This window comes from Mesoplodon densirostris, chromosome 15, assembly GCF_025265405.1.
Source record: "Mesoplodon densirostris isolate mMesDen1 chromosome 15, mMesDen1 primary haplotype, whole genome shotgun sequence".
Taxonomy (NCBI): domain Eukaryota; kingdom Metazoa; phylum Chordata; class Mammalia; order Artiodactyla; family Ziphiidae; genus Mesoplodon; species Mesoplodon densirostris.
Window position 1 is genome coordinate 41,076,127 of NC_082675.1, and position 23,099 is coordinate 41,099,225.

The window sequence follows — 23,099 nt, forward strand, 5'->3', positions numbered from 1 at the left end:
CTAGAGCCCGTGCTCTGCAACAAAGACAAGCCACCCCAATGAGAAGCCCGTGCACCACAACGAAGAGTAGCCCCTCCTCGTCCCAACTAGAGAAAGCCTGTGCTCAGCAACGAGGACCCAATGCAGCCAAAAATAAATAAATAAATAAATAAAAGAAAAAACAACCCCAAAAAACCCAATCATGCCTTATGGTCTACATAAGGAGAAAGGATGATAACTAATCCCACAAGATCAGGAATACTGAAACCCTTGTAATGGTTCATTTTACGTATGTTTTCATATTTTTGACATAATTTCTAAAATAATAAATATCATAGAAACAAACAAAATCGTTAACTTTCTTCAGTCATACAAAATGTTGATAAATGCTCAAAAAATATACATTTTCATTTGAAGAGCTATGTAAATCATGGAAATTCAACGATCCACCTGGAATAGTGTGAAAGGTCTTACCGAACTAATTCATAAGTCTCTCCCAGAAGTGGGTTGAAAGGCTTTCCAGTACGTTCCCACTGAGAAGCAACAGCAGATACAGCAAATGCAGCTACACACTGTGGGACAGAGCATGAGGAGAAGTTAGAAATAGCCTTGCTGGCTCCTCGTTCTTTCAGGAACGGAAACTCTGCTGAACATAGTAATTTACAAAATGATTTTGAGGAGTTTAATTACTTTGTATTTTTAACATGGCTTAATAAGCAAACTAATAAGCAAACGTGGATATTCAGAATGAAAATTACTCTGAGACTCTTCCTACTGATCATCCCAACTGTGTTTTATAACACCCTGACAGTGCTACAAATTCTCTCAAGGACTTTTAAAAAACTCTCAAATCCTAAATTACTCTTAATTCCTTTAAAATTTCTAAAAAGTACATCACTTTTAGGATGGGGCGAAAAAACTAAACAAATTGGTATCAAGTCCAATGAGGTTAGGAAAAGCTGATTTATATAAATGAAAAGACAGAATGACTCCATTTAGAATGCTATTGCTTTGTTGGAAGGAAAAGAATGTATCTACTATACTCTCCCTGTATCTAGTCAATCCATATACATCACATGAACGTCTTCTCTTCAGAGGAAAATAAAAAAGTGCAATTCCTTGTTGTCCTTTGTTTTAACCTATAGTAGTATGTGTATATTTATATACAGATAACCATAAATATACATATTTATCTGTGTATGTATGTATCTATTCCTTCTTGGGAACACTGAGAAAGTCTGAAAGAAAGGTTGAATATTTTTACCCTAACACAATGCTACTTTCTAAAACAAAGACTCAGAAACAGCTCACCAACATCCAGGTTTGGTTTTGGACCACGTTCTGCTTCTCTTGCAATTCTCGTTGGTCTTTCCACTATGGTGGCACTCTGACTAGAGGGTGGCAGGGAAGGAACACAGACGGCTCTCCAAACATGCTGACTATGTAATGATAACGTTTGCTAACCTCACACTGGACTTAACATGAATTCTGTGTCTATGTGTTTGGGGCAGGGGGAGGGGAGAAGGTGGCAGAGAAGACTTCCTAAGACTTAAACCTTTCCCAGTGCTTGCTTGACACATACCTGCATCCTTTCCACAGGATCAGCAAATGAACTGGCCTTGTGGATGAGGTACGTATGCTCCATATATTCCGTGAGTCGCTGGAGGAAGCTCAAAGGCTCGTTAAATATAACTGGCATGGCGATCTTGGAGAGTTCCTATGTGGTAAGAAAATGGAAACTGTGATGTCCAACACACACAGCAAACTGACATGCTGCTGCCTGTACACAACATGTTCCTGGGAAGGAAGTCACAGAAAACAGCAAATTTAATTAGTATCAGTTCAATTTCATAAATCTTCCCAGAGCATCTAACGATGTGGAGTATATTGTTCTAGGTCTTGAAGGAAATACAAAGACCACCCAAACATTCTCCTTGGCTTCGAGGAGCTTGCAGTCTACTGGTGAGCAGTGAGATGATGACTATTAATAAGTCTGCCTCAGATCAGAATTAGGAAATGGCATATAAAGGTCATGGGGACACAAAGACCAAACATCTTCATAGTGGGCTAAGGAGCAACCACATATACCATTTTTGTGGATAATTTTTCAAAGGAATTTCAGACTGTTTTTGACTGACAACATTGAGGCTTTCTGAGAACGCTGATCCATTATACATTGTGAACTGGGGTACTAGAAGTCTATTGTGTATTTCACAGGATAGGTTTTAAATTCTATCTGCTAGAATGACACAATCACAGTAGACTTCCAAAAATAATTTAATGATTGGGCAGGGGCCCTCTGACCTGAATTGCAACCTTTCAACTCTGCTTACCATATCCTGCCAGCAAACAGTCGCACCATGAGATCTTCAACAAATTCATTAGGTAACAAACTTACCTTGGTTTTCTCTGGAATAGTCTGATGATCTTTCCAACCTTCCACCTACTGTTCTTTACCTTTCCTGTGAGAATCACATCTTTCACGAAGCCTGCTGACTAAAGTCATGATCTCGTGAACAATCCCAAGGTGCCATCGAGGTTGAATGCCAGCTGTCTTGGCTCTGATTTTCCCCCTCTAAACATCCACATTCTTACAGATATGCACAATTAAAAATAAAGTAACCTTCACAAAACTACTATCGGAATGCACCAAAAAAAGCTCATTCATTAGCATAAGATACTGCAGAACGCAGAGAGACATGTAGCAGCTCAATGTAATGAAAAGAAATGGTGGGTTTACTGCTGCCTCACCGGGAAGACAAAGGAGAACAGGAATGTATAAGAGAGGAAGAAAAGAAGGCTTTACTATATACACCCTGAGATCTCAGTAAATGCAAAAATTCACTGCTGGGGCCAAGTCAAGAAAGCTGGGACTGCCAAGGCTTTTCTTAATTGAGATATCTTAGACTCTCTTTTTTCTACTTAATAATACCTTCATGAGTTTTTTCTTAAATAAACCCACAAAAACTAATAGAAGAATATGTAATTCTCAGTCATGGAAGTAAAGACATGAAAATGCTCCTCTCCTCAGAGGCAAAGCACCTCCAACAGTTTGGGATACAATGCTGGGTGTTTACACACACGTATGTGTACACACATATATCTTATCGGGTTTTTTTAATGCATGGGATCTGCTCTATGTATTGGCTCATCACTTGCCTTTTTTTTGCTGTTCCTGTGTTCGGAGGTCTTACATACACATACATTACATCACCGAGTCCATCAAGGTCTTTGTAATCGCTGCACTGCGCAGTGGTAAGATATCAGAATCAGACTGAGTTCCACTGCAGGCTTTCTCATTTACTAGATGTGTGACTCTGGCCAAGTTAAACTCTGCCAGTTTCCTTATCAATAACATGGCACTAATAGTGTATATAACATAATCTACTACAAAGCATTGTTATAAGACTAATATTTGCAAAACACTTAGACCAGTTCTGGGCACATTAGTAAATGCTATATGTATTTGTTAAATTTTTTTAAGGCTATGTATAGATATACCATAAACTATTTAATCTTATCCTTTAGAACATGAACAAATATGGTTTTAAAGTAAATTTCTGGAGACTTCCGGGGAAGATGGCGGAAGAGTAAGACGCAGAGATCACCTTCCTCTCCACAGATACACCAGAAATACAGCTACACATGGAACAACTCCTACAGAACACCTACTGAACGCTGGCAGAAGACCTCAGACCTCCCAAAAGGCAAGAAACTCCCCACGTACCTGGGTAGGGCAAAGCGGAGAGATTCCCGCACAGAGGATCGGTGCCAACCGGCACTCACCAGCCTGAGAGGCTTGTCTGCTCGCCCGTCGGGGCGGGCAGCGCTGGGAGCTGAGGCTAGGGCTTCAGTCGGAGCGCAAGGAGAGGACTGGGGCTGGCGGCGTGAACACAGCCTGAAGGGGCTAATGCGCCACAGCTAGCCGGGAGGAAGTCCGGGAAAACTCTGGAGCTGCCGAAGAGGCAAAAGACTTTTTCTTCCCTCTTTGTTTCCTGGTGCGCGAAGAGAGGGGATTAAGAGCGCTGCTTAAAGGAGCTCCAGAGACAGGCGCGAGCCGTGGCTGAAAGCGCGGAGCCCAGTGACGGGTGTGGGACGCTGGGGCTGCTGCTGCCGCCGCCAAGAAGCCTGTGTGCGAGCGCAGGTCACTGTCCACGCCCCCCTTCCGGGGAGCCTGTGCAGTCCGTCACTGCCGGGGTCCCGGGATCCAGGGACGGCTTCCCTGGGAGAATGCACGGCACGCCTCGGGCTGGTGCAACATCACGCCGGCCTCTGCCACCGCAGACTCGCCCTGCACTCCGTGCCCCTCCCTCCCCCCAGGCCTGAGTGAGCCAGAGTCCCCGAGGCGGCTACTCCTTTAACCCTGTCCTGTCTGAGCGAAGAACAGATGCCCTCCAGCAACCTACATGGAGAGGCGGGGCCCAATCCAAAGCTGAGACCCGGGAGCTGTGAGAACAAAGAAGAGAAAGGGAAATCTCTCCCAGCAGCCTCAGAAGCAGCAGATTAAAGCTCCACAATCAACTTGATGTACCCTGCATCTGTGGAATACATGAATAGACAACAAATCATCCCAAATTGAGGAGCCAGGAGTCAGTGCTGTGCCTCTGAGGTGGGAGAGCCAACTTCAGGACACTGGTACACAAGAGACCTCCCAGCCCCACATAATATCAAACGGCGAAAATCTTCCAGAGATCTCCATCTCAACACCAGCACCCAGCTTCACTCAATGACTAGCAAGCTACAGTGCTGGACACCCTACGCCAAACAATTAGCAAACACAACACCACCCATTAGCAGAGAGGCTGCCTAAAATCATAAGAAGTCCGCAGACACCCCAAAACACACCACCAGACGTGGACCTGCCCACCAGAAAGACAAGATCCAGCCTCATCCACCAGAACACAGGCACTAGTCCCCTCCACCAGGAAGCCTACACAACCCACTAAACCAACCTTAGCCACTGGGGACAGACACCAAAAACAACAGGAACTACGAACCTGCAGCCTACAAAAAGGAGACCCCAAACACAGTAAGATAAGCAAAATGAGAAGACAGAAAAACACACAGCAGGAGAAGGAGCAAGATAAAAACCCACCAGACCTAACAAATGAAGAGGAAATAGGCAGTCTACCTGAAAAAGAATTCAGAATAATGGTAGTAAAGATGATCCAAAATCTTGGAAATAGAATAGACAAAATGCAAGAAACAGTTAACAAGGACCTAGAAGAAATAAAGATGAATCAAGCAATGATTAAAAACACAATAGATGAAATGAAAAATACTCTAGATGGGATCAATAGCAGAATAACCGAGGCAGAAGAACGGATAAGTGACATGGAAGATAAAATAGTGGAAATAACTACTGCAGAGCAGAAGAAAGAAAAAAGAATGAAAAGAACAGAGGACAGTCTCAGAGACCTCTGGGACAACATTAAACGCACCAACATTCGAATTATAGGGGTTCCAGAAGAAGAAGAGAAAAAGAAAGGGACTGAGAAAATATTTGAAGAGATTATAGTTGAAAACTTCCCTAATATGGGAAAGGAAATAGTCAGTCAAGTCCAGGAGGCACAGAGAGTCCCATACAGGGTAAATCCAAGGAGAAATACGCCAAGACACATATTAATCAAACTGTCAAAAATTAAATACAAAGAAAACATATTAAAAGCAGCAAGGGAAAAACAACAAATAACACACAAGGGAATCCCCATAAGGTTAACAGCTGACCTTTCAGCAGAAACTCTGCAAGCCAGAAGGGACTGGCAGGACATATTTAAAGTGATAAAGGAGAAAAACCTGCAACCAAGATTACTCTACCCAGCAAGGATCTCATTCAGATTTGATGGAGAAATTAAAACGTTTACAGACAAGCAAAAGCTGAGAGAGTTCAGCACAACCAAACCAGCTTTACAACAAATGCTAAAGGAACTTCTCCAGGCAAGAAACACAACAGAAGGAAAAGACCTACAATAACGAACCCAAAACACTTAAGAAAATGGGAATAGGAACATACATATCGATAATTACCTTAAATGTAAATGGACTAAATGCTCCCACCAAAAGACACAGAGTGGCTGAATGGATACAAAAACAAGACCCATATATATGCTGTCTACAAGAGACCCACCTCAGACCTAGAGACACATACAGACTGAAAGTAAGGGGATGGAAAAAGATATTCCATGCAAATGGAAACCAAAAGAAAGCTGGAGTAGAAATTCTCATATCAGACAAAATAGACTTTAAAATAAAGACTATTACAAGAGACAAAGAAGGACACTACATAATGATCAAGGGATCGATCCAAGAAGAAGATATAACAATTGTAAATATTTATGCACCCAACATAGGAGCACCTCAATACATAAGGCAAATACTAACAGCCATAAAAGGGGAAATCGACAGTAACACACTCATAGTAGGGGACTTTAACACCCCACTTTCACCAATGGACAGATCATCCAAAATGAAAATAAATAAGGAAACACAAGCTTTAAATGATACATTAAACAAGATGGACTTAATTGATATTTATAGGACATTCCATCCAAAAACAACAGAATACACATTTTTCTCAAGTGCTCATGGAACATTCTCCAGGATAGATCATATCTTGGGTCACAAATCAAGCCTTGGTAAATTTAAGAAAATTGAAACTGTATCAAGTATCTTTTCCGACCACAATGCTATGAGACTAGATATCAATTACAGGAAAAGAGCTGTAAAAAATACAAACACATGGAGGCTAAACAATACACTACTTAATAACGAAGTGATCACTGAAGAAATCAAAGAGGAAATTAAAAAATACCTAGAAACAAATGACAATGGAGACACGACAACCCAAAACCTATGGGATGCAGCAAAAGCAGTTCTAAGAGGGAAGTTTATAGCAATACAATCCCACCTTAAGAAACAGGAAACATCTGGAATAAACAACCTAACCTTGCACCTAAAGCAATTAGAGAAAGAAGAACAAAAACACCCCAAAGTTAGCAGAAGGAAAGAAATCATAAAAATCAGATCAGAAATAAATGAAAAAGAAATGAAGGAAACGATAGCAAAGATCAATAAAACTAAAAGCTGGTTCTTTGAGAAGATAAACAAAATTGATAAACCATTAGCCAGACTCATCAAGAAAAAAAGGGAGAAGACTCAAATCAATAGAATTAGAAATGAAAAAGGAGAAGGAACAACAGACACCACAGAAACACAAAGCATCCTAAGAGACTACTACAAGCAACTCTATGCCAACAAAATGGACAACCTGGAAGAAATGGACAAATTCTTAGAAATGCACAACCGAGACTGAATCAGGAAGAAATAGAAAATATGAATAGACCAATCACAAGCACTGAAATTGAAACTGTGATAAAAAATCTTCCAACAAACAAAAGCCCAGGACCAGATGGCTTCACAGGCGAATTCTATCAAGCATTTAGAGAAGAGCTAACACCTATCCTTCTGAAACTCTTCCAAAATATAGCAGAGGGAGGAACACTCCCAAACTCATTCTATGAGGCCACCATCACCTTGATACCAAAACCAGACAAGGATGTCACAAAGAAAGAAAACTACAGGCCAATATCACTGATGAACATAGATGCAAAAATCCTCAACAAAATACTAGCAAACAGAATCCAACAGCACATTAAAAGGATCATACACCATGATCAAGTGGGGTTTATTCCAGGAATGCAAGGATTCTTCAATATACGCAAATCAATCAACGTGATACACCATATTAACAAATTGAAGGAGAAAAACCATATGATCATCTCAATAGATGCAGAGAAAGCTTTCGACAAAATTCAACACGCATTTATGATAAAAACCCTGCAGAAAGTAGGCATAAAGGGAACTTTCTTAACATAATAGAGGCCATATATGACAAACCCACAGCCAGCATCGTCCTCAATGGTGAAAAACTGAAACCATTCCCACTAAGATCAGGAACAAGACAAGGCTGCCCACTCTCACCACTCTTATTCAACATAGTTTTGGAAGTTTTAGCCACAGCAATCAGAGAAGAAAAGGAAATTAAAGGAATCCAAATCGGAAAAGAAGAAGTAAAGCTGTCATTGTTTGCAGATGACATGATACTCTACATAGAGAATCCTGAAGATGATACCAGAAAACTACTAGAGCTAATCAATGAATTTGGTAAAGTAGCAGGATACAAAATTAATGCACAGAAATCTCTGGCATTCCTATATACTAATGATGAAAAATGTGAAAGTGAAATCAAGGAAACACTCCCATTTACCATTGCAACAAAAAGAATAAAATACCTAGGAATAAACCTACCCAAGGAGACAAAAGACCTGTATGCAGAAAATTATAAGACACTGATGAAAGAAATTAAAGATGATACAAATAGATGGAGAGATATACCACGTTCTTGGATTGGAAGAATCAACATTGTGAAAATGACTGTACTACCCAAAGCAATCTGCAGATTCAATGCAATCCCTATCAAACTACCACTGGCATTTTTCACAGAACTAGAACAAAAAATTTCACAATTTGTATGGAAACACAAAACACCCCGAATAGCCAAAGCAATCTTGAGAATGAAAAATGGAGCTGGAGGAATCAGGCTCCCTGACTTCAGACTATATTACAAAGCTACAGTAATCAAGACAGTATGGTACTGGCACAAAAACAGAAAGATAGATCAATGGAACAGGATAGAAAGCCCAGAGATAAACCCACACACATATGGTCACCTTATCTTTGATAAAGGAGGCAGGAATGTACAGTGGAGAAAGGACAGTCTCTTCAATAAGTGGTGCTGGGAAAACTGGACAGGGACATGTAAAAGTATGAGATTAGATCACTCCCTAACACCATACATAAAAATAAGCTCAAAATGGATTAAAGACCTAAATGTAAGGTCAGACACTATCAAACTCTTAGAGGAAATCATAGGCAGAACACTCTATGACATAAATCACAGCAAGATCCTTTTTGACCCACCTCCTAGAGAAATGGAAATAAAGACAAAAATAAACACATGGGACCTAATGAAACTTAAAAGCTTTTGCACAGCAAAGGAAACCATAAATAAGACCAAAAGACAACCCTTAGAATGGGAGAAAATATTTGCAAATGAAGCAACTGACAAAGGATTAATCTCCAAAATTTATAAGCAGCTCATGAAGCTCAATAACAAAAAACCAAACAACCCAATCCAAAAATGGGCAGAAGACCTAAATAGACATTTCTCCACAGAAGATATACAGACTGCCAACCAACACATGAAAGGATGCTCAACATCTTTACTCACTAGAGAAATGCAAATCAAAACTACAATGAGATATCATCTCACACCAGTCTGAATGGCCATCATCAAAAAATCTAGAAACAATAAATGCTGGAGACGGTGTGGAAAAAAGGGAACACTCTTGCACTGCTGGTGGGAATGTGAATTGGTACAGCCACTATGGAGAACAGTATGGAGGTTCCCTAAAAAACTACAAATAGAACTACCATATGACCCAGCAATCCCACTACTGGGCATATACTCTGAGAAAATCATAATTCAAAAAGAGTCATGTACCAAAATGTTCATAGCAGCCCTATTTACAATAGCCCGGAGATGGAAACAACCTAAGTGTCCATCATCGGATGAATGGATAAAGAAGATGTGGCACATATATACAATGGAATATTACCCAGCCATAAAAAGAAACGAAATTGAGCTATTTGTAATGAGGTGGATGGACCTAGAGTGTGTCATACAGAGTGAAGTGAGTCAGAAAGAGAAGGACAAATACTGTATGCTGACACATATATATGGAATTTAAGAAAAAAAATGTCATGAAGAACATAGGGGTAAGACAGGAATGGGGATGCAGACCTACTAGAGAATGGACTTGAGGATATGGGGAGGGGGAAGGGTAAGCTGTGACAGGGCGAGGGAGGGGCATGGACATATATACACTACCAAACGTGGGGTGGATAGCTAGTGGGAAGCAGCCGCATGGCACAGGGAGATCAGCTCGGTGCTTTGTGACCGCCTGGAGGGGTGGGATAGGGAGGGTGGGAGGCAGACGCAAGAGGGAGGGGATATGGGAACATATGTATATGTATAACTGATTAAATTTGTTTAAATAAATAAATAAATAAATAAAGTAAATTTCTGTAAGTCGGATTTCTGGGTCAAAGGTGTGTGCTCAGTGAAAATTTTTACAGTTACTACCAAGCTGAATGCCTTCAACCCTTCAACCCTTTATCAATATGTACTCCTACCAATGCTTCTGGGAAGTCAGATTTTCTTTTAGCATCAAAGGAAGGGGCACTACTTCCAATCTGTTCATTCAATCATGTTCATTTTCTTTACACAACTATTTAATTCAAGAAGTGTCAAATGTTGTAATGGCGCTGGGTAGTTCATGTATAACTCTAGAATGAAGATTAAAAGATATAAGTATTAAAAGTACTTATAACTATGATAATTTGTTAATGGATACACAATGTAAAAAGATGTAAATTGTGACACCAAAAACATAAAATGGCAGGGAGTGTACAAATGTAGGGCTTTTGTATGTGTTTGAAGTTAATTTGTAATCAGCTTAAAATAGACTTATAACTATAAGATGTTTTACATAAACCTCATGGTAACTACAAAGCAAAAAACCTATAGTAGATACACAAAAGATAAAGAAAAAGGAATTTAAGCATACCAACTACAGAAAATCATCAAATTCACAAAGGAAGAGAGGAAGAGGAAAGGAACAAAGGAATTACAAAAAACAGCCAGAAAACAATGAACAAAAGAGCAATAGTGAAACTACATCTATCAGTAATTACTTTGAATGCAAATGGACTAAATTATCCAACCAAAAGACACAGAGTGGCTGAATGGGTTAAACAAAAAACAGAAAACACCAAGACCCAACTATGCTGACTCTAACAAATTCACAACAGCTCTAAGGACACACACAGATAGAAAATGAGAGGATAGAAAAAGATATTCCATGCAAATGGAAACAAAAAGAAAGCAGGGGTAGTTATACTTATATTAGACAAAACAGATTTTAAGCCAAAGAATGTAACAAGACACAAAGAAGGTCATTATATAATGTAAAGGGGTCAATTCATCAAGACGATATAACAATTATAAATATTTATGCACCCAAAATAGGGACACCTAAAAGCAAATATTAACAGATCTTAAAAGAGAAATAGGGCTTCCCTGGTGGCGCAGTGGTTGAGAGTCTGCCTGCCGATGCAGGGGACCTGGGTTCGTGCCCCAGTCTGGGAGGATCCCACATGCCGCACAGCGGCTGGGCCCGTGAGCCATGGCCGCTGAGCCTGCGCGTCCGGAGCCTGTGCTCCGCAATGGGAGAGGCCACAACAGTGAGAGGCCCACATACTGAAAAAAAAGAGAAATAGACAGCAATACAAGAAAAGCAGGCGATTTCAATTCTCTACTTCCAACAAGGGATAGATCATACAGACAGAAAATCTTAGTAAGGAAACAATGGGTTTAAACAACATGTTAGACCAACAGACTTAAGAGACATATACAGAACATTCCATGCAATAAAGGAATACACAATTCTCCTCAAGGGTATATGGAACACTCTTCAGGACAGACTATATATTAGGCCATAAAACAAGACAATAAATTTAAAAATAGTGAAATCATATCAAGCATCTTTTCTAACCACAATGCTATAAAATTAGAAATAAATTACAAAAAGAAAACTGGGAAATTCACAAATACGTGAAAAGTAAACATGCTACTAAACAACCAATAGGTCAAAGAAGAAATCAAAAAATATCTTGAGACAAATGAAAATGGAAATACAACATACAAAACTTATAGGATGCAGCAAAAACAGCTCTAAGAAAGAAGTTCATGGCAATAAACACACTAAGAAATAGATCTCAAACAGCCTAACTTTACACCTCAAGGAACTAGAAGAAGTCCAAAATTAGTAAAGGAAGGGTAACAAAGATCAGACTGGAAAGAAATGAAACAGAGACTAAAAAGATAAATGGAACTAAGAGCTGTTTTAAAAAAAAAAAAGAGGGCTTCCCTGGTGGCGCGGTGGTTGAGAGTCCGCCTGCCAATGCAGGGGACACAGGTTCGTGCCCTGGTCCGGAAAGATCCCACATGCCGCAGAGCGGCTGGGCCCGTGAGCCATGGCCGCTGAGCCTGCGCATCCGGAGCTTGTGCTCCGCAACGGGAGAGGCCACAACAGTGAGAGGCCCGCATACCACAAAAAAAAAAAAAAAAAAAAAAGATAAAATTGACAAGTCTTTAACTATACTCACCAAGAAAAAGAGAGGACTCAAATAAGTAAAATTATAAATGACAGAGAAGATACTACAACTGATGCACAAAGGATCATGAGAATGCTGTGAACAATTATATGCTAACAAATTGGACAATCTAGAAGAAATGGATAAATTCCTAGAAACATACAACCAACGAAAATTGAATCATGAAGAAATAGAAAATCTGAACTGATCAATTCCTAGTAAGGAGACTGAAGCAGTAATCAAGCACCTGCCAACAAACAAAAATCCAAGACCAGATGTCTTTACTGGTGAATTCTGCCAGACATTTAAAGAAGCATGAATATGGATCCTTCTCAAACTATTCAAAGAAACAGAAGAGGAGGGAACACTTCCAAATTCATTTTACAACGTCAGCATTATCCTGACACCAAAACCAAAGACAAAATCAGACAGAAAACAAAATTACAGGCCAATATCCCTAATGAACACAGATGCAAAAGTCAAGAAAATATTAGCAAACTGAACTCAACAATACGTTTAAAGGGTCATACACCATGATCAAGGGGGTTTTATTCCAGGTAAGCAGGATGGTTCAATGCAAGCCAATCAATAAATGTGATATATGACATTAACAAAATGATGGATAATCTCAATAGATGAAGAAAAAGCATTTGACAAAATTCAACATCCTTTCATGATAATAGCTCTCAACAAAGTGGGTATAGAGGAAGCATACCTCAACATAATAAAGGCCATATATGACAAGCCCACAGCTAACATCATACTCAGTGGTGAAAAGCTGAACACTCTTCCTATAAGATCAGAAATAAGACAAGGATGCCCACTCTCACCACTTTTATTCAACATAGTACTGAAGTTCTAGCCAGCATAATCATGCAAGAAAAAGAAATAAAAGGTGTCCAAATCAAGAAGGAAGAAGTAAGATTATCTCTATTTGCAGATGCCATGATATTACACGTAGAAAACCCTAAAGACTCCACCAAAACACAATTAGAACTAATACATGAATTCAGTAAAGGTGCATGGTACAAAATCAACATACAAACATCAGTTGTGTTTCAATTCACCAACAACAAACTATCAGAAAGAAAAATTAAGAAAACAATCCCATTTCCAATATCATCAAAAAGAATAAAATAGTTAGGAATAAAATTAACCAAGGAGATGAAAGAGCTATACACTGAAAACTGTAAGACATTAATGAAAGAAACCACAGAAAGCACGAATAAACAGACAGATATTCTGCACTCATGGATTACAAAAGTTGTTAATATGTCCAAACTACCCAAAGTGATCTAAAGATTCAATGCAATCCTTATCAAAATTCCAATGGCATTTTTCACAGATATAGAAAAAACAATCCTGAAATTTGTATGGAACCACAAAAGACCGTGAATAGCCAATGCAATCTTGAGAAAGAAGAACAAAGCAGGAGGTATCATGCTCCCAGATTTCAAACTGTATTACAAAGATACAGTAATCAAAACAGTACAGAACTGGCATAGAAACAGACAGGCAGATGAATGGAATAGAGAGCCCAGAAATAAATCCATGCATTTATGGTCAATTAATTTTTGCTAAAGGAGCTGAGAATATACAATGGAAACAATCTAAGTGTCTGTCAATGGATGAATGGATCAAGAAAATGTGTGTGTGTGTGTGTGCATGCATGTCTATGTGTGTATATATATACACACACACACAAATACATACACACACACACACACACACACACGATATTACTTGGCCTTACAAAAGAAGGCCATTTGTGACAACATGGATGACCCTGGAGGGCCTTATGCTAAGTGAAATAAACCAGACAGACAAAGACAAACACTGCATGGTATGGTATCACACATATGCGAACCTTAAAAAAAAAAAAGTTAAACCAATAAAAACACAGTAGAAAGTCATTGCCAGGGGCTTCAGGGTGGGGAAAATAGTGGAAGTTGGTAACAGGGTATACACTTTCAGTTATAATATGAATAAGGTCTGAGGATCTACTGTATAACATGGTGACATGACTACAATTGATAACACTGTTTTGTATAAATGAAATTTGCTAAGCGAGTAGAACTTAAATGTTCTCACCAAAAAAGGATACATATGTGAGGTGCTGGATGTGTTAATTAACTTGATGGGGGGAATCCTTTCACAATGTATACATATGTCCAATCATCTTGATGTAGACTTTAAATATTTGTCAATTATATCTCAAAAAAAAATCCACCAAGATTGTCTCTTGAAAGCAACTTGGCTGTACAGAATATGCATACAGAAATAAAACTGTTTCAAAATAGCTTTAAAAAAATTTTTAATTTAGCACCTACTAGGTGCCAGGCACTGTTTTAGACACTGGATTAAAAGTCTCATTATAGCCAATTCTGAATTGGAATGCCCTACTCTCTTCACTTAACTCTTGTATCTCCTCCCCGCTAGGATTTCAAGAGAGTCCAAGTCTCTCCTCCTCGACTATTCCAGTACTCATTGATTTCGCACCTCTTCCAGCTCCTGGAGCGCCAGAATCTGTATCGCACAATGTAGCATCTGATCACAGATTATACAGCCTGCTGCTATGTCAGGGGTACTAACCAGCTTATCTTGCTAACTACACAGTACTACAGTTCCTGAGGTGAGGGATAATATCTTATACTCCGCCTGCATCCTCACCACCTCAGGGAGAGCCGAGCACACTGCAGGCACCCCTGCCCTATGTGCTCCTGTATGTTTCCACTACCCCCTGAGTTTACTCCTCTTTGGGCATTTATCACAGTGCCCTAGACTATCCTGACTCTTTCACTGGAATACAAACTCCCTGAAGTCAGAACCCTCTTGTTTAATGATGCACATAGTTCACAAAGCAAAATGAGTAAAAAAGTAGGTTACCAAGCAACATGTTCAAAAATATTTTAATTTTGTAAAATACACGTTTCATAGACAAATATTAGAAGGTAGTAGCACCAAAAAGTTAACAGTGGTTGACTCTAGGAGTTGGTAGTCCAGGTAATCTAACACTTTCAGCCTGGCAAAAGGAAGGGATGGGGAAGCTGACAACCTCGCACCGCAGAAAGTGGACCACCTTACGACATACACGCTGACGTTATGCTCATCATAAAACAGACAAGAGAAAAGCACGATGGAAAAAGAGAACAACAAAATATACTCAGGTTAGTCCAGTCCTGGGTTCCAGACAGTAGAGCATTGTGGTTAAAGGAACGCCTTCTGAACAGAAGGCACAACAGTGGCTGCCAGGGCTGGGGTGTAGGGAGGTGGGGAGTTGTTGTTTAAGGGGTGCAGAACGTCAGTTCCACGAGATGAAAAGAGTTACATGGGTGGTAACGGCAGCATAATGTGAAGGTACAAACGCCACTGAACTGCACGCTTAAAAATGGTTAAAATGGTAAATACTGTGTTCTGTTTTTTACCACAATTGAAAAATAAAAGAGTGGGCTCTGAGAGCACACGCCCCTTGCTACCTGATGCTTGCTTGCATCACTATGAGTCCCTCACCTCTCCGCCAAATGGGGGCTTCATTATGTACCTCACAGGGCCTGTCAGGATTAATTAGTTCATACAAAACACTCAGAACAGTGTCAGGCATATGTTAAGTGAGCAATAAATGTTAGCTATGATCATTACTATTAATAGTACATTCAAGATTGCCAAGTCCTCCAAGGCCGTGTAGAGGCAAGGCGGCTTTGAAGGCTGGGATACCTCATCCTGTCGCCTGAGCAGCGAGCTGCAGAGAAGCCACTCAGATGGCAGCGTGGCTTGAGTTCCAACCTTAAAAGGTGAAGAAGTGACGGAAGGACACCTGTTCCCCCCGGAGCCCCAGCCAGAAGGCATCGCGTAGTCCCCGCTGCTGAGGCTCTCGCTGCTGGCTGGCTGTCCCGTCCAATCGCCAAGATGACAGGGGTTCACCGGGGTGGCGACATGAGCCCTGGCCCGTGACAGTATGTGATGTAAATGATGCCATTTCTGGCTCTGCTCTCGTTTTCTACATTTCGCTTTGTCATGCACAACAGCAGGGTGAGATTTATTTTAAAGGACTTTAAAGGATTTACTCATTAAAGGAATGAAGAACTTTACCTAAGTTTGATTCTGAACTTTTTTCCCTAAAAAATACTAGACTATTAAACACTCACTGAGGGAATAAGAGACATGCTGGGGGGTGACAAGGTGTTTGGCGTTTCTGTCATTACGGCGGCTCAGATGGGAATCCAGGCCTAGGGACTTAATCTTTCATCTCTATAGCGACACTGTGTACGTTGCCATACCCTCACATAATCTCCCTGAGAAAATATGCGAGCAAGAATGGGACAGTCACGTTGTCTACTAGCCATTGGCTGCTCACCACCAGTTGGTTAGACTTCATATGAGTCAGCAAGTCAATGAAATAGTGGTTTGTCAACTCTGGAAACCAAAAAGGACATGGTTTTATCACCCATTCAATGGGCAGACTATTTTTTAATCATTTGAAAAGCTCCCAAAATTCTGAAAGGGCCTTTAAATCCAATTTTATAATCTAGAATAATTTGAACACCTTCCTGCTTCTTTTAGTAACTCAGAATGTAAGCATTCAAGGAACTGAAAAGGCACATTTGTGGCCCAGGTAATAGACAGAGTGCAAGGGACAGAAAAAGGCCTGAGGGAACATATACACATAGATCCAGATGGCCATAAAAACCACGCTGACTGCACAGAAGAGTCTAACGTGCTATTTAAAATACAGCAATGGACTTGCAATTTTTTGACTCTATTAGTCTGTACAGTTATTGATATTTTAATTGTTAAAACCTACAGTTCCCTGGATATGTAATGAAAAAACTCGGTGATACAAACTATATTTCATTCCCTCTTGGAAATTCACAGAGACACTGTTTTTACTTACAATACAATGAAGTTTGGTATTGGATTTGTTAGATACTAATTAGTACTGCATATATTCCAATAATAGGAAAAGCAAACAATGCATATTATGAAGGTCAAGTTTCAGGAAGAAACGTGAGCTAGAATACTTTTATCACTGAGAGCTTCAGTCAGCTGGAAAAATTAAATATTTATGCCAGGCAATTCTATCTTGTGACCTAGCTAAAAGCAAAGTTTAAATGTATCCATACAAATTAATAGCAACTAATGATGAAACTGAAGAAACTCTTAATTGCAGTTGCTCATCAGCCGACAAACTGAGAAGAAAAAAAAGAGAAGGCTGCTTTGTCGCTTAAGCACTATATAAACAAACAAGGCCAAGTTTGATCCCAACGGAAGTGGAAAATAACTTATATGTATAACGCCGAGCACCGTTAATGCCCAACTGTGCAAATATTTAAGACCTGGGTTAGAGAGCAGCTCAGCTTAGGTCTTAAGCTAAGTCTGCTGGTGGGCAGGGTCCTCACCCAGGTGTGCGACCCAAGCACTAAGTGGGCTTCTAGGCTCTTCACTGATGGGCAGGCGCTGGCAGCCGCCTTGGCTCTGGGCCTTGGATGTGCCTTCTGTGACACCAGCTTGGCACTGTATCCTCCCTCCACAACAGCCCCAGAGATGTAAAACTTCACCCTTCTTACATGTAAGGGCCTTGGAGGGCCCAAAGGTCTCCTTCCCATCTTGGGCTACTCAGTCCCTTCCCTCTCCACAAGATGTCTATCATCTATTAGTTTACCATCACACGAGAGGTTCCTGCCATCTGAATACACTGGTCATGCCCAGAGCAGTCACACCAAGACCTTGCAAGTCAGCCCTTGGGGACCACTCTGGTTGAGCAGTCTGAACAAGCCTGCTGCTCTGATGCCTTTTGCTGTTGGTTACACCACTGTTCCTTGGCTCTCACAGGCCAGCCCCAGAGAACACAACACCCAGAAACAAAGGAACTATGCACAGGCAAGGGGTGTCTGCATGTGAACTGAATGAACCACACTGTGGGCAACTGGGTGCAACCAGTGGTAAAAACAGGGAGAAAAAGACAAGAAAAGCTTTGTGGGAAAAGATAAACAGATATTCCTTTCCTATTCTTCCTGTCTTGTAGCTGAATTTTTTCAGAGTTGGGAGGCCGTGTGAGTCCTCCTGATGGACAACCACTAGGTGGGAATGTGGTAGGACACCTAAGGCGCTGGCTGGAAGCCTGGACCAGGTCCACGGTCTCCACACTAGTCACTCAGGGTACCCCGTGACTGTGGGCAGGGATGGATGCTTTAGGGAAACTGATCTGCAGGTGCTCACCCTCCACACGCACTCCTGCCTAAGAACTGACAGGCCAAGAACACACCTGCGTCGGACGTCACACTGTTGCTCTTTTCCCACGTCTTCTTTTAAAATCGCCCTTCTTTTACCTGGGGCTGGGGGGAGACACCCCTTACACCATCCTGAATTCTAGTATAGCGGTCTTGCTCTGATGTGTAAAAACCTTCAGGGCACCGAGCGAAGGGAGGTTTAGAAACACAGTACTGGTACAAGGAAGCCTCTTAAATCAAGGCACTGTTGCTCTGCAGGATGGCTCCCCGACTTGCCTGTTTTCGTTAAGGCAAAGACCTGACATCAGAAGCTCTTCCAGTCACTTCTCCCCTCTTGGGATATTCTGATTTCAGATCATTATAGAGTGAGGCGGTAGAGATGACAAATTTTGTTTAACTACTTGGCTTCCTCTGCCTCCTTTCTCTTAAGTCAGTATTTATAATGTACCAGTTTGGGCAAAGCTCCAAATCTTATCTACAGCTGTATCTGGCTTATATTTAGAATTCAAGAATGGGACAGTTGTCACAGTGACATATACCAACGTGTTTATCTGAACCCCAAAATAACATCATGAGCTGACCCGGGATGCGTCTGGTTCTGAGGTCATGCGGCAGACATTCTGCATCAAGGGAATGCGATGAATCTGAGGTTTTGAGGGAGAACATTTGAACTGCACGGTAAGATAAAAAGCATTTCATGAAAAAAGATTATATTGGCAAGGTGCATTTCAGGGAAAATATTTCAGTTTTCTCAACCTCTTCTCAATATTGCAAGGTATATTTGAGTGAGAGGACACAGCTACAGAAACCGAAGTTGAGAACCCTGGTAAAGCTTCTCCACTCCATTTCCCAGAGACCCAGATGCCCATGACTCCAAGGGAAGGTAACAAGATCTCCTGCCGCTAGAGTTTTCCAATGTTGTTTCCAATAACACTGAAGGAAGTCCTACTGAGTTGTCAATTTATGGATCATAAAAAATTATTTTTGATGGATAATATATTACCATCTGATTTTTGACATATAGTCAGGAAAAGGTCAAAGAACCGAATGACATTGCTAGATACTAAAAAAACACAGAACTCCTACTCCCATCTGTCTATTAATATGAGCAAGGCTTCTTAATCCTTGAATCTATTTAAAAAAAAAGAACTGTTACTGAAAATCCTATCTCATTCTAGCAATGTGTGATATTCATTCTCAGATATCTCAGCCAAAGTGAAAAAAATCTTTTATGAATAACATTTTAGCTTTTATGTTATACTTTCATAAATTTTGTAATGTTTGTTATTTTGATCACTCATGTAAGAATAACTTAAAACTTTTAGCACTCTTATGGTCATAAAATATAAATTTTTAAATTTTAATTTAAATATGTGTTTTTGTGATAGTGAAGTACGATAAGGTAATCAAAAAACCTTCAAAGATGAAAAAAATTAGGTTAGGGTAATATTCTATAGCAAATATGGAATGGAAATAGGAGTTAAAGGAGCAAACTAGAACTATAAAGTTTTCAACTCTTATATTCAAGTCTCTATGGAATTTGGTTGCACTGAATATACCTTTCTGAATGACACAACATTTTCACTTTAATAACTGGCTATTTATAATATAACAGACCTTCTTCACCCTCTTCTAATAATCTAACGCTAATATTCTATGACTCCAAGACGTTTAGCAGACGTGGTCTCAGGTACAGGCGCCGACTCAAATTTTGTGCCTGGATGCCTCGCTTGCCTCACCCTGGTGCTGGCCCTGGTTTCCAAGTCACTAAGTATGGACACCCATGACCTAGCCTCTGGGTGAGTCCTGTTGACAAATCCTAAAGGGACGGGAGAGAAGAGGAGAAAAAAAACAGGGGAAACAGAAGACAATGGGATTATGAGTCTAGAGTCCTTTAACTAAAGGACAATGGGAGTAAGGAAATAAGGAACAAAGAATTCAAACTACTAACCAACATCAAGTATTAATTCTGAGATGGGAATCTGTTTGGTAAATGCTTCAATCACAGAGAGATTTAGGATTTAATTCCATTTATGTAAAGTATTCATTTCATGTAGTATAACCCAACATTTGGTAACATAATCCTGTCCAAAACAGGCTGGGAGAAAAAAGGGTGTCATTAGTTTTGGAAATCTAAGTCTCTATATTCGTTTTAGAAAAAAGCAAAGTCTAATGTGTAGGTATGTGGCCGTGGAGGATGGAGCAAGGTGAGCCCGGCTGGAGAAGGTGCTGCAGGGCACCAAAGCCCAGGATGACAAATGTCTGAAGACACTGACTTTCCTACCTGAGAAAGATGAAGTTATACCTTGACCATACATGGCAGGTAAGCACCTATCATGTGTTCTTAAAAGCCATGTCTTAAGGGATTAGTGATACTATGCCATAAAACTGTATCATCATAAATGAGGGGCACTGATTTCTGAAAAAGTTGGCACCAGACCCCAGGTGAGCGTAGAACTGGGAGGTTTCCAGCAGGATGCCCACACTCCCCACTCTGATCTCATATGCTCCTCAAGTCGACAGAGACATCATGAAAAGCTACGGTTCAATATCAGATTTCCTCTGCTACTTTTAAGACTTATTATTACAAAATTCAGAAACTGGGAAGGTGAAGCTATGGGAAAAGCCAGCTGAAGGGTATGTCCATGGCTTCTGTAACTGAGATTTACCCACAAAGAAAGGACCTGGAGTGAAGTATTTGGATTATTAAGTGTAACAGAATCATGAAAATGCAATGGGGGGGTTTAAAAAATGCCTTCACTTTGAAGTTAACTGTAATAAAATCTATGGATACTAATATCTTCTACTTTTTTACCTATTTTCCTCACGGCTGGGGGTAGCAGGAGGCAGATGTAAGAGGGGTCGATACCAAAAATTTTTATTCTGGTGATGTTATTTGCATTTCTCTCTCAAGATACACCGCACTTTAAACCTCTATTATGCTCAACACTCACCCCCTTGGACTGATTCCGCTGCCCATGAGACGGGAGACATGGTGCCCCAAAAACAATAACTTCCAAATGCCAGATAACTGTCTTTCAATCACATTAATAAATATTAATAATTATTCATCTAGAATGTTAGTCTCTTATAAAACCTCAGCAGAACATACTTTCCCAAAATATTACCTCCCCTGCAGCTCTTTCTCTGTGATTTATTCAGAAAGTTCTATAGATATGTTTCAAAACATTCCACGGTGCCCTTTCAACCCAAACAGCTCTGCTTTTATTTGCTTTATTTTGTTTATGATTCAGCCTGTCTATCTGCACAAACAGTTCCACACCTAAAAATAAAGGTAAAACCATCCTTCTAGAGAAATGGAGCATCTTTTGAAGTACGACAGGCAGAAGCCAACATGACATTATTTCCCGTCTTTTAAAAGAATGGATAGTTTCCATTTAGACAGAATGCTTGCTTTAGACATAAACTAGACGGTTATCAGTCACTAGCCTGAACAAACTCATGACAATACTACTAAATCCAACACCCAGTGAGACAGGAGATGGTAGGTGACAGACTCAAGCAAGAGAAATACAGAAAGCTGTACTTTCCACGATTGCCAAAAAGACTAAACCACATCTGCAGTTTTCACACCCATTCTGTTGACCCAACAGCCTTAGACAAATGTGGTACCAATTCTACAGTAACTGTGGGTTTCATTCACTAGCAGGTTATGAAATCAATTTAATGAGTTGGAATCAGCATTAATCTAATATAACAGAAAATATCATTTATTTTAAGGATGAGTATTCTTTTGTGGAACTGGTTTTCATTTTAAACACACGTGCATACGTACATATTTACATACTGGATCTCAATGATAGATATGCTTACTAAGGGCTTGAAAAATATTAATTCTGCAGGATATAATTTTTTGTCCTGAAAATTTCAGTTCTTAAGAGACTAATATGTATAGTTATTTTACTTAAGAATATATACATTTGTCTAGATACATTTGGTTTGTCCTGATGAAACTTAATATAATCAAAATGGAATTAGAGCCCAGGTATTCTGATTCTCAAGTGTGTTAACTGTTGATAATAATGTTGAACATTAAGCTAAACCAGGGTCTGTCCTGGACATTTTATATAAATTATCTTATTTATCTCTCAATACAGCTATAAGGTACAAATTACTCTCCTAACTTTACTCAGGGAAGCAAGGCAACTGGCCTAGGGTCTCACAGACAGGAGGCGGCAAGGCTGGGATAAAGCCCATTATCCAGCTATGGATCCTTCTCTCCATGCAGTAGGAGCAGAAAATATTTGTTTAAAATAAATGTTTCTGGAATTAGCTCCTTGGAAATTACATTTAGGAAGTCTCAGATGACATTACCCCATGTAGAGAAGAGGGGCATTTAAAAAATGCCAACGTGGGCACACCAGCAGCCAAAAGGATTTCAGGAATCAGAATGAAAATGTTTAGAAAGTGACTATACTTCCCAGTACAAGGCAAGTTCTTGGAGTACTCAGGCTGCACATTAAATTGCAAAATTAAGAAATATAATCTCCAGGCAGATTCTTTAGCAGTTCAGGACTCACATGTTTTAAAATTTTCATCATTCTAGTTGGTCAAAGGTCATGCTAGAAGAATTAAGAGAACTTTACTCAGAATCCT

The 23,099-nt window shown here is 40.0% G+C and overlaps 1 protein-coding gene across 8 annotated transcripts in view; it reads right to left on the reverse strand.

The window, feature by feature from the left end:
* OSBPL1A (oxysterol binding protein like 1A) overlaps window positions 1–23,099 on the reverse strand; it is a 247,180-nt gene that overhangs the window by 44,910 nt on the left and 179,171 nt on the right. For all 8 annotated transcript variants that reach the window (XR_009534543.1, XM_060119253.1, XM_060119255.1 and 5 more), the window contains 2 exons: window positions 1,562–1,696; window positions 454–551 (listed from right to left, as the gene is read on the reverse strand). Coding sequence is in view for 7 of the 8 variants with exons in the window: in XM_060119253.1 (XP_059975236.1) it covers window positions 454–551; window positions 1,562–1,696 (233 nt within the window). In the remaining variant the exon portion in view is untranslated. The remainder of the gene's footprint in view (window positions 1–453; window positions 552–1,561; window positions 1,697–23,099) is intronic.